Raw genomic sequence first — 13,793 nt, 5'->3', positions numbered from 1 at the left:
GACAGGTGAGGTTTGAGATAGGTAAAAGGAGAGTTTGGAGATTAGTGGAGAAATGCTCTAGGTCAAGACATTGGAGGTTTCTGTGCGAGTTATGTTCAGACGGTGGTGTCAATTGGGTCTTAGGTATGCCAATGTCAAAAGTCAGCAGATGGTGGTCAGATAGAGGAAAAGGAATATTGGAGAGATTAGAGGCAGTACAGAGATTATCATAAACTGTTTCTTAAAACACATCAGTTTGCAATGTGAGCAATGTTAATGTCCGTGCCATGGAATAGCTGAGCTGTACGCTCCCAGTAAGTCACAGTTGCACGCTCCATATGTTTTTTAAACTATGCGTACCCATTCTACTCACATTGCGATGATTCATGCCTGTATACATTCATTTGTACTATTACTATGAGCAGAATTCCTGGGCAAAAATAACAAGAGGAAAACAAGTCGAGCTTTGTAAGGAAAGTTTATATTTACATCTTAAATTAGATGCCAAGATTAGTTAACCCATTCATAAGCTGTAGTTGCTCTGGTGGCTATAGTGTATTTTTAATGATAAGATATTAACATTAATTCAGCAAATATAAACAGCTATTACCTGTGAATATATCAATACACTGTGCAGTTTGATTCACTGTCCATTCTTAGTTATAGACTGTATTTCCACGTATTGAAGTAATTTATAACATTAGAATGTCAGCTCACCAGCCACCTTGCAGAGCTCTATGTATATAGACATTAAAACTAAATGCACCCAGACCTCTTCATCTCAATGACAGAATCTGTAAAACTTTGGCATTTTATAGAATTTATAACAGCCACTAGTTTGCCACTAGAGGCGCCTCCTCTACAACGACCGAGTGAAACGCAATGTGACCAAATGCATTTGATTGGACGCGCACCCCGATTCTCCTCTGTAAGGAGCTTTGGATTAGATAATCATCGTGACGCCTCCTTGGTGATGTCACCGGAGGTGGAGTGAAAAGCTGGAATATTGGCCCTTTAAAAAAAGACAATAAAACCTTTCTTACTAACTTAGAATGTGAATGAGGGGACTAAATCGAATTATGCAAAATAAGAAAAGCTGCTCTGTGCAATATATAAGGCGCCTAATAGTAAATACACATCAAATATAGGTATACAGCAGCTCAACACACGTGTAAATACCCAAAAATTACACAAATAAACATGGCAAAAAAATGAACCCGGTGGAACACACCACCAAAAAACCCACTCAGTGGAGCGCTAGTATATAAGATACATTTACCCCACTAGATATTGCGGGGGTGTACAATAACAATGTTCTCCCACTAGATATTGAGGGGGTGTATAATAACAATGTCCCCCCACTAGATATTGAGGGGGTGTATAATAACAATGTTCTCCCACTAGATATTGAGGGGGTGTATAATAACAATGATCTCCCACTAGATATTGAGGGGGTGTATAATAACAATGTTTGCCCACTAGATATTGAAGGGGGTGTATAATAACAATGTTTGCCCACTAGATATTGAGGGGGTGTATAATAACAATGTCCCCCCACTAGATATTGAGGGGGTGTATAATAACAATGTTCTCCCACTAGATATTGAGGGGGTGTATAATAACAATGTTCTCCACTAGATATTGAGGGGATGTATAATAACAATGTTCCCCCACTAGATATTGAGGGGGTGTATAATAACAATGTTCTCCCACTAGATATTGAGGGGGTGTATAATAACAATGTCAACCCACTAGATATTGAGGGGGTGTATAATAACAATGTCCCCCACTAGATATTGAGGGGTGTATAATAACAATGTTCTCCCTTTAGATAATGAGGGGGTGTATAATAACAATGTTCTCCCACTAGATATTGAGTGGGTGTATAATAACAATGTTCTCCCACTAGATAATGAGGGGGTGTATAATAACAATGTTCCCCGACTAGATATTGAGGGGGTGTATAATAACAATGTTCTCCACTAGATATTGAGGGGATGTATAATAACAATGTTCCCCCACTAGATATTGAGGGGGTGTATAATAACAATGTTCTCCCACTAGATATTGAGGGGGTGTATAATAACAATGTCCCCCCACTAGATATTGAGGGGGTGTATAATAACAATGTCCCCCCACTAGATATTGAGGGGGTGTATAATAACAATGTTCTCCCTTTAGATAATGAGGGGGTGTATAATAACAATGTTCTCCCACTAGATATTGAGTGGGTGTATAATAACAATGTTCTCCCACTAGATAATGAGGGGGTGTATAATAACAATGTTCCCCGACTAGATATTGAGGGGGTGTATAATAACAATGTTCTCCCACTAGATATTGAGGGGGTGTATAATAACAATGTTTGCCCACTAGATATTGAAGGGGGTGTATAATAACAATGTTTGCCCACTAGATATTGAGGGGGTGTATAATAACAATGTCCCCCCACTAGATATTGAGGGGGTGTATAATAACAATGTTCTCCACTAGATATTGAGGGGATGTATAATAACAATGTTCCCCCACTAGATATTGAGGGGGTGTATAATAACAATGTTCTCCCACTAGATATTGAGGGGGTGTATAATAACAATGTCCCCCCACTAGATATTGAGGGGGTGTATAATAACAATGTCCCCCCACTAGATATTGAGGGGGTGTATAATAATAATGTTCTCCCTTTAGATAATGAGGGGGTGTATAATAACAATGTTCTCCCACTAGATATTGAGGGGGTGTATAATAACAATGTTCTCCCACTAGATATTGAGGGGGTGTATAATAACAATGTTTGCCCACTAGATATTGAGGGGGTGTATAATAACAATGTTCTCCCACTAGATATTGAGGGGGTGTATAATAACAATGTTCTCCCACTAGATATTGAGGGGGTGTATAATAACAATGTTCTCCCACTAGATATTGAGGGGGTGTATAATAACAATGTTCTCCCACTAGATAATGAGGGGGTGTATAATAACAATGTTCGCTCACTAGATAATGAGGGGGTGTATAATAATAATGTTCTCCCTTTAGATAATGAGGGGGTGTATAATAACAATGTTCGCTCACTAGATAATGAGGGGGTGTATAATAATAATGTTCTCCCTTTAGATAATGAGGGGGTGTATAATAACAATGTTCTCCCACTAGATATTGAGGGGATGTATAATAACAATGTTCTCCCACTAGATATTGAGGGGATGTATAATAACAATGTCCCCCCACTAGATATTGAGGGGGTGTATAATAATAATGTTCTCCCTTTAGATAATGAGTGGGTGTATAATAACAATGTTCTCCCACTAGATATTGAGGGGATGTATAATAACAATGTTCTCCCACTAGATATTGAGGGGATGTATAATAACAATGTCCCCCCACTAGATATTGAGGGGGTGTATAATAACAATGTCCCCCCACTAGATATTGAGGGGGTGTATAATAATAATGTTCTCCCTTTAGATAATGAGGGGGTGTATAATAACAATGTTCTCCCACTAGATAATGAGGGGATGTATAATAACAATGTCCCCCCCACTAGATAATGAGGGGGTGTATAATAACAATGTTCTCCCACTAGATATTGAGGGGGTGTATAATAACAATGTTCTCCCACTAGATATTGAGGGGGTGTATAATAACAATGTTCTCCCACTAGATATTGAGGGGGTGTATAATAACAATGTTCTCCCACTAGATATTGAGGGGGTGTATAATAACAATGTTCTCCCACTAGATAATGAGGGGGTGTATATTAACAATGTTCTCCCACTAGATATTGAGGGGGTGTATAATAACAATGTTCTCCCACTAGATAATGAGGGGGTGTATAATAACAATGTTCTCCCACTAGAAATTGAGGGGGTGTATAATAACAATGTTCTCCCACTAGATATTGAGGGGGTGTATAATAACAATGTTCTCCCACTAGATAATGAGGGGGTGTATAATAACAATGTTCTCCCACTAGATATTGAGGGGGTGTATAATAACAATGTTCTCCCACTAGATATTGAGGGGGTGTATAATAACAATGTTCTCCCACTAGATATTGAGGGGTGTATAATAACAATGTTCTCCCACTAGATATTGAGGGGGTGTATAATAACAATGTTCTCCCACTAGATATTGAGGGGGTGTATAATAACAATGTTCTCCCACTAGATATTGAGGGGGTGTATAATAACAATGTTCTCCCACTAGATATTGAGGGGGTGTATAATAATAATGTTCTCCCACTAGATATTGAGGGGGTGTATAATAACAATGTTCTCCCACTAGATATTGAGGGGGTGTATAATAACAATGTTCTCCCACTAGATATTGAGGGGGTGTATAATAACAATGTTCTCCCACTAGATATTGAGGGGGTGTATAATAACAATGTTCTCCCACTAGATATTGAGGGGGTGTATAATAACAATGTTCTCCCACTAGATATTGAGGGGGTGTATAATAACAATGTTCTCCCACTAGATATTGAGGGGGTGTATAATAACAATGTTCTCCCACTAGATATTGAGGGGGTGTATAATAACAATGTTCTCCCACTAGATATTGATGGGGTGTATAATAACAATGTTCTCCCACTAGATATTGAGGGGGTGTATAATAACAATGTTCTCCCACTAGATATTGAGGGGATGTATAATAACAATGTTCTCCCACTAGATATTGAGGGGGTGTATAATAACAATGTTCTCCCACTAGATATTGAGGGGGTGTATAATAACAATGTTCTCCCACTAGATATTGAGGGGGTGTATAATAACAATGTTCTCCCACTAGATATTGAGGGGGTGTATAATTACAATGTTCTCCCACTAGATATTGAGGGGGTGTATAATAACAATGTTCTCCCACTAGATATTGAGGGGGTGTATAATAACAATGTTCTCCCACTAGATATTGAGGGGGTGTATAATAACAATGTTCTCCCACTAGATAATGAGGGGGTGTATAATAACAATGTTCTCCCACTAGATATTGAGGGGGTGTATAATAACAATGTTCTCCCACTAGATATTGAGGGGGTGTATAATAACAATGTTCTCCCACTAGATAATGAGCGGGTGTATAATAACAATGTTCTCTAACTAGATATTGAGGGGGTGTATAATAACAATGTTCTCCCACTAGATATTGAGGGGGTGTATAATAACAATGTTCTCCCACTAGATCTTGAGGGGGTGTATAATAACAATGTTCTCCCACTAGATATTGAGGGGTGTATAATAACAATGTTCTCCCACTAGATATTGAGGGGGTGTATAATAACAATGTTCTCCCACTAGATATTGAGGGGATGTATAATAACAATGTTTTCCCACTAGATATTGAGGGGGTGTATAATAACAATGTTCTCCCACTAGATATTGAGGGGGTGTATAATAACAATGTTCTCCCACTAGATATTGAGGGGGTGTATAATAACAATGTTCTCCCACTAGATATTGAGGGGGTGTATAATAACAATGTTCTCCCACTAGATATTGAGGGGGTGTAGAATAACAATGTTCTCCCACTAGATATTGAGGGGGTGTATAATAACAATGTTCTCCCACTAGATATTGAGGGGGTGTATAATTACAATGTTCTCCCACTAGATATTGAGGGGGTGTATAATAACAATGTTCTCCCACTAGATATTGAGGGGGTGTATAATAACAATGTTCTCCCACTAGATATTGAGGGGGTGTATAATAACAATGTTCTCCCACTAGATATTGAGGGGGTGTATAATAACAATGTTCTCCCACTAGATATTGAGGGGGTGTATAATAACAATGTTCTCCAACTAGATATTGAGGGGATGTATAATAACAATGTTCTCACACATTTGTACTTGCATTCCATCAAAGCTTACAGCTTTTCCAGTATTTCTAATTAAAATATAATGAATTGCCATAATGAGTTCTGGAGATGATGAATGAATAGATAAAGTTATATTTTTATGTTTTATAGGTACCGGTAACACTGCCGCAGACTGCTGCCTTCTAACCAGTGACAAGCGCATCCCATTCTCGGTGATAGCGGGATACGAGATTCAGAGTGTGGACAGAGGCTGCAGCACCGCTGCTGTGGTGTAAGCATACAGTAAATCGAATCAGTGTTGCATGAAAATACAAATGCGCCTGAAAACGTTCTCCTTTAAAATGTACTGGATATTTCATAAATATAAATAAATATATCCATTCTCAGGTACACTCTCAGGTACACTCTCAGGTACACTCTCAGGGTGAGACTTCCAATCTGGAAGCATAGCTGACTTGGTAATTATTTTCCAATTCGACTAATTTTGAAATTCACTGTAATGTACGATTAGGGTCACAGGTAGATGAGGAGGGGTTTATTGAATATACCAAACCAGAACTCTAGAAGGAGCCTCAATAAAATGAGAATTCAATTTGAATTAAAATTAAATTTCAAATTTAACCCCTTCCTGATCAATGGCGTTTCAGGTATGTCCTCCAAAAAACAGTTGGTAACGACCGCAAACGTAGCTGGTACGTCATTCAGTAAATCGCCACTTACCTGATTGCTGGCGATCCCCTGCCGGCAATCGAGATAAAAGACTGGACATACCCCATTTACAATACCTTGTGTTGTCTTATTTTGCAAATGGTATGCCATCAATGGGGGGTAATTCTCATTCCTGGGCTACTAATACGGTCTCAAAGGCAACATAACCAATCTGGCAAATTTCAATTTGAAAAAAAGGAAAGTCAAACCTTATATTTGACCCTGTAACTCTCAAAAACACTATAAAACCTGTACATGGGGGGTACTGTTATACTCGGGAGACTTCGCTGAACTCAAATATTAGTGTTTCAAAACAGTAAAACGTATCACAACAATTACATCATCAGTGTAAGTGCCATTTGTGTGTGAAAAATGCAAAAAACTTCACTTTTACTGGCGATATCATCGTTGTAATACATTTTACTGTTTTGAAACACTAATATTTGTGTTCGGTGAAGTCTACCGAGTAAAACAGTACCCCCCATGTACAGATTTTAGGGTGTCTTGGAAAGTTACAGGGTTAAATATAGTGCTAGCAAATTAAATTATCTGGACTTTCCAACTGGGTTGTCAGGCAGGTTAACAAAATTGCAATTCAATTGCAAAATTGAAGTCTACGTGTATATTTATGAAATTATTTGTGTAATTATGTATATGGACATATGTATCTTTTGTATTATTTTTATGTATTTATATATAATTTCATTCTGAGTGTATTTTTATATAAATAAATATATATATATATATATATATTAATATCAAAATACAGTTAGAATAAAACTACATATATATATATATAATTTAAAAAAAGTTTTTTTATTTTATTTATTTTAATTAATTATTATTCATTTTTTATAATAATATATATGCAATATTTATAGTTATTATATATTTACGTAAGTTATTGTACTCTGTGTATTTTTATATTAATATATGTATATATTAATAAAAATACACTTAGTATGTCGTTATATATAAGATATATACATGCATATTATATATAGATATAATATATAATTAATATATATATATATTTTTTTTTTATTTATTAACTTTTCTTTTATATTTTTAGACTTTTTTTTACCAGCAGGGGGACTGCCTGTCAGTTCAGGCAGTCCCCCTGCAGTCAACACCATAGATGCCTATTGGGGCCATGTGACCGCTCTTTCAGAGCGATCACATGGCCCATGGGGTCCTATTTAGCCGAGGGTGAACTGTCTGGACTGTTAGACAATCCACCCAGTGGAGAAAGACCGATCGCCAGCGGGGGAACGGCGGCGATCGGGTAAGTGAATGGGAATGGAGGGAGAGGGAGGGAAGGAAGGAGGGAAAGATTTTTATTGAAATCTGCACTTTTTGCAAAATGAAAAAGAGGGAACACTCTTCACACATAAAGGACTTCAGCGATCTAAAATGCTTTAGGGGTCTGGAGTGTCCATTTAAGGTAATTTTAACTCCCATTTATACCTTATGCTGATGCAATTACCAGCAAAGGTAAGGATTACTGTGTAACTGTTACAGTCAATTTGATATTGGAAGGCTGACGAGCCAAGCAGACCTCCCAGAATTTGAAACTGTGATCTTCGGGTTAGGCACAGATCTACACAGCAGGAGCAGAAAAATCCTGAAAGTAGTGATGTCGCGAACATAACATTTTCTGTTTGCGAACGGCGAACGCGAACTTCCGCAAATGTTCGCAAACGGGCGAACCCACCGAACCGCCACAGACTTCAATAGGCAGGAGAATTTTAAAACCCACAGGGACTCTTTCTGGCCACAATAGTGATGGAAACGTTGTTTCAAGGGGACTAACACCTGGACTGTGGCATGCCGGAGGGGGATCCATGGCAAAACTCCCATGGAAAATTACATAGTTGATGCAGAGTCTGGTTTTAATCCATAAAGGGCCTAAATCACCTAACATTCCTAAATTGTTTGGAATAACGTGCTTTAAAACATCTGGTATGATGTTGTATCGATCAGGTAGTGTAAGGGTTACGCCCGCTTCACAGTGACAGACCGAACTCCCCGTTTAACGCACCGCAAACAACCGCAAACCGTCCATTTGCACAACCGCAAACTCCCCGTTTGCACAAGGTTGGATACCAAGCTAACCATGTCCCGTTCCATGTCCGCACTGATGTCATTGAAGGTCTCTTCCTCCACCCAGCCACGTACAACACCAAGGGTCCCCGAAAGGTGACAACAAGCCCCCTGTATTTCTTTTTTAAATGTACACTACTGTTACACCAGATATGAGTTGCACTGGTGTGACACTGTGCCCTGGCAGGCCCTGAAACGCACACGTGTGAAGGAAACTGACTGCTATTATTTCACAGTCAAATTTCTAGTTTTTTTTTTTTTTTTATGTACACTACTGTTACACCAGATAGGAGTTGCACTGGTGTGACACTGTGCCCTGGCAGGCCCTGAAACGCACACGTGTGAAGGAAACTGACTGCTATTATATTACAGTCAAAAAAGTTTTGGTTTTTTTTTTAAATGCAAGCTATTGTGACAGCAGATATGAGTGGTGGCACTGGGACCACCTTAAAAATATTGGATATCGCTAAAAATCATGATCACTATATACTTTCTCTACAAACCTCTAAAACGAACCAAACTACTCATCCATCACTTTATCCCACCTAGAACTAGTGCCCAGTTAAAATACTTGACTCTTACTTACCCACACTCAGTCATGCCACACACATTTCACCACTACTCTCACTGAATCCCTCTGACTACGGCTAAAATCATCATCTACATCAGAACACTACTCCTAAGATTGGGTTGTATCCATGTCTCGGGTCTTTCATTTAGAATAGGGGCAGCTTCGGTCTCCTTCAACACTGACACTCCAGTGCATATTATTAAAAGATTGGGCAGATGGAAATCCTCAGTCTACAACCGATATATTCCTCATCCCGAGAAAGAAATGAGGAAAGCTTTTAAAAGTTTGGCTTTGTAAATTTGATGCAATAAGTGTGTTTTTCTTTAATACCTTTTCACCCTCTTTGCATGAACCCGATTTACATATATTACTAATATGTTTCTGAACATATATATTATATTATTCACTCACTCACTCACTCTCTGGGCCGGCCTAAGACATCATGCTGCCTAGGTCCAACGATAAATGACTATGGGGGATAATGTATAATAAACACAGGTTACTGGCTATGGGGGGGATAATGTATAATAAACACAGGTTACTGGCTATGGGGGGGATAATGTATAATAAACACAGGTTACTGGCTATGGGAGGGATAATGTATAATAAACACAGGTTACTGGCTATGGGGGGGATAATGTATAATAAACACAGGTTACTGGCTATGGGAGGGATAATGTATAATAAACACAGGTTACTGGCTATGGGGAGGATAATGTATAATAAACACAGGTTACTGGCTATGGGGAGGATAATGTATAATAAACACAGGTTACTGGCTATGGGGAGGATAATGTATAATACACACAGGTTACTGGCTATGGGAGGGATAATGTATAATAAACACAGGTTACTGGCTATGGGAGGGATAATGTATAATAAACACAGGTTACTGGCTATGGGGAGGATAATGTATAATAAACACAGGTTACTGGCTATGGGGAGGATAATGTATAATAAACACAGGTTACTGGCTATGGGGAGGATAATGTATAATACACACAGGTTACTGGCTATGGGAGGATAATGTATAATAAACACAGGTTACTGGCTATGGGGGATAATGTATCATAAACACAGGTTACTGGCTATGGGGGGATAATGTGTAATAAACACAGGTTACTGGCTATGGGGGGATAATGTGTAATAAACACAGGTTACTGGCTATGGGGAGGATAATGTATAATACACTAAGGTTACTGGCTATGAATGATAATGTATAATAAACACAAACACAAAAAAAAATACAAACAATAAAATAAAAAATGAATGCAGCTTCAGAATTAATCTAAATTGTATGCTGTCTACGAGGTGGGAGGGTCTGGGAGGGAGGGTCTGCTGCTGATTGGCTGGAATGTGTCTGCTGACTGTGAGGTACAGGGTCAAAGTTTACTCAATGATGATGAATAGGGGGCGGACCGAACATCGCATATGTTCGCCATCCGTAGCGAACGCGAACACGCTATGTTCGCCAGGAACTATTCGCCAGCGAACCGTTCGGGACATCACTACCTGAAAGTTTAAAATTCTAAGTGATTTTCTCATTGTCTTACATCAGACCATTATCAATCATTTCTCATGATGTCACAAGTTTCTGACATGACATCATATCATGAGCTCATCTTTTATTTGAGATACATTGACGATCCTCTGGAAGGCGTATTGTCAAGATGAAATTAGTAAGATGATGTAAGGGATATATTTCTGGAACATAAAGCATTGCCATGAATTAGCTGTATATTAACACAGGGAATCCATACATAGACCTAGGAACTAATTATAAATATTAATTAGGGTTACACAATAAATCCAGTCCAAGAGATATCAATAATTTAGTTTGCTAATTGTTCTATGCATTATTAGTCATCCTTCATGTTGGGGATCATGAACTCACTAATACATTCCATTATTTTCCCGCAGATTTTTTATAAAGAACTCAAAGATCCTATGTGCCACCCCAGGTTTGAAGTGGGTGAAAAACGCAATGAAGAAATTAGACCAAATGCAAAAGAAAAAAGTAAAGGTGGATAAGGTCAAAGGAGGCAAGAAGCCACATGGCAACTCCAAAGACTCGGCAGCTTCTAACAAATCAAGCAAAGGTACGGTCAGAATAGAACATCGTACGTTGCTGGTGATGGATCTACTTTTCAAACTTTTTTCCATTCAAACTTTTCACAAAATGCATTATCTGTCAATAGAGCACAAGGATGTTCAGCTTCAGTTGAGTTAACCCTGAAATGTAATTATTGCAGTTTATCAAACACTGCAGTAATTACAATTGCAGGGTTACGGGGCTTGGGACTGTAGCCAGACCACTTCAATGGGCTGAAGTGGTGTGGGGGCCTATAGTGTCCCTTTTAGGTTTAGTGTGTATCTTCACACACCAAGCAGGAGAGAGCTTTGATGATGTAGATATTTAACCCACTTCAAACCTGGGGTGGCACATAGGATCTTTGAGTTCTTTTTTACAGAGCTGCGTCAATCCAACCACAATCCCAGACTGTTGGTGCTTTCTCCAAGTTTGAGGCAGCCCTGTCAGTTCAGCCACGGTTAATTTCAATACAGGGTAATTTTTATTCAGACCCTGAACTAACCTAAAATTAAACGTCACGCCTTTTTATATTTGTTTATTGGCTGCCTGTTTTTTCACAGTGTGCATGCACATATTGACACAAACCTCATGCAAGGGCCTGACCCTACAGAAACCTCTGTCATTTTAGGTCCAGAGCCCTTTCATGGTTTCTGTCTTCTGATAGCTAGTAAACCCGTTATTCTGTTTCTTGTTACTGATCCACCTTGACTTGATCCTGACCTTGCAACATCTTGTATACCTGTCCCCGCTAATTTCCTGACTTCAAGATTCCTGATTCCATGTGCTAAGGACCTAATAAAAATTGTTTTTTTGTTCTTTTTATAATTTTAATATAATATAGTATGTTTGCAATATGGTAAATTGCTTGGCATAACCTTTCCCAACCAGTATTTGTAATCACCAATTATGGCTTTTATACCATTTTCTTATCTATCTTGCATTAGTTGCTGTGATTTTGTTTGATTTTTATGAATGAAACTTTAGGTTTTATTTTTTAATATGGCCAAAGTCCTGTCTGCCCATATTTTAAATTTATTGTATTTTTGGAATTAATGGTTTAGTATGTGCACAGGACTGTAAGCTCGTTTGAGCAGGGCCCTCTTCAACCTATTATCCCGGTAGTTTTTTGTAATTGTCTCATTTATTGTTAAATCTCCCCCTCTGATAATATTGTAAAGCGCTACAGAATGTGTTGGCGCTATATCAATACCAGTAATAAAAATAATAATAATAATAACAAGTCTTCTATTAATGTCCCCGTTTTTCTTTTCCCCAGCAGCTCTGTAAGAAAAAAACCTGTTCTTTGTTCTTCACCATTCCTCGTTATTCAATTTGGCACGAACGTCCATCTGTGAAGAATTCACTCAGATGCCAAAGGTTACACAAAATATCCCAATCTCTCATCATTTGGGATTAATCTGATATAATGGTTTCATTTTATCTCATTTACGTCTTTTCTAATGGACCTCTCCTCCCTGCTGGGGTTGACTCCTCCGTGTCTGCAGTATCGGAAGAACATTAGCACAGAATAGTCGATGGCAGATAGGAACCCATCGGATTATGTGGCCTGCCTATTCTGATTTCTTTTGCTTGATGTATCCACTCCACCAAAATACATTTTTCGCTAAGTAGATAAATATCTCTGTAGAAAAAGAATCCTTCTTTATAGGTAAATGCAACTGCGGTTTGACCAGAGGCCTTTATATATATATATATATATATATATATATATATATATATATATATATATATATACACTATATTTGCAGGAAAGTAAAACAATGACATTATGAATTGCAGATTTATTTGTCACGCACCTATTTAGTAAGTAGTAATAATTATATTATTACTCCTTTGTCTGCTGATACTTTAAAAACAATCTTAATGGTGATATTTTTACTTTCTATGTAAATGTATTAATTATCCACGATAATTAAAAGGGACAGTATAGTCACCAAAACCAAAACAACCCCAGTTTAATAAAGCAGTTTTGGTGAATAGATCATGCCCCTGAAGTTTCACTGCTCAATTCTCTGCCATTTAGGAGTTAAATCACTTTTGTTTCTGTCCATGCAGCCCTAGACACACCCCCTGCAAGGTCTAGCAAGCTATTAACCGAGCAGGAGATAAGCAAATTCTAAATTAAACAAACTGTGCAATAAAGGGAGTGTACACATTGGAACTCTATTTATAGGAAGTGTTTAGGAAGGCTGTGTAGGTCACATGCAGGGAGGTGTGGCTAGGGCTGTATAAACAAAGTGATGTAACTCCTAAATGGCAGAGAATTGAGCAGTGAGACTACAGGGGTATAATCTATACACATAAACTGCTTCATTAAGCTAAAGGTGTTTTGTTGACTATAGTGTGTCTCTAACAATATCTTCTATGATATGTATCCTTAGTGTAAAGGATTGTGATTAGTGTAATAAAATTAAGCTAACAAACCATTTCTAAAGTAACAAGAGAATACAAACATAAGCTATAACTCAAAAACAAATAGCTTCCATTTAAATGTATGGT

At 38.0% G+C, this 13,793-nt stretch overlaps 1 protein-coding gene across 2 annotated transcripts in view; it reads left to right on the top strand.

Annotated features, from left to right (window-relative positions):
• Positions 1-12,966, top strand: part of LOC134612368 (eotaxin-like) — a 29,679-nt gene extending 16,713 nt beyond the window's left edge. The window contains exons 2-4 of one of the 2 annotated variants that reach the window (XM_063456707.1): positions 5,950-6,070; positions 11,102-11,280; positions 12,553-12,966. In XM_063456707.1, coding sequence (XP_063312777.1) covers positions 5,950-6,070; positions 11,102-11,280; positions 12,553-12,560 — 308 coding nt within the window. In that variant the 3' untranslated portion in view covers positions 12,561-12,966. Of the gene's footprint in view, positions 1-5,949; positions 6,071-11,101; positions 11,281-12,549 lie in introns of both variants that reach the window. The other variant, XM_063456706.1, reaches the window with a different exon arrangement.
• Positions 12,967-13,793: the final 827 nt, after the last annotated feature.

Source organism: Pelobates fuscus, chromosome 5 (genome assembly GCF_036172605.1).
Source record: "Pelobates fuscus isolate aPelFus1 chromosome 5, aPelFus1.pri, whole genome shotgun sequence".
NCBI classification, from domain to species: domain Eukaryota; kingdom Metazoa; phylum Chordata; class Amphibia; order Anura; family Pelobatidae; genus Pelobates; species Pelobates fuscus.
The sequence above is the reverse complement of the archived record's forward strand: the minus strand, read 5'-3'. Positions and strand labels throughout refer to the sequence as shown.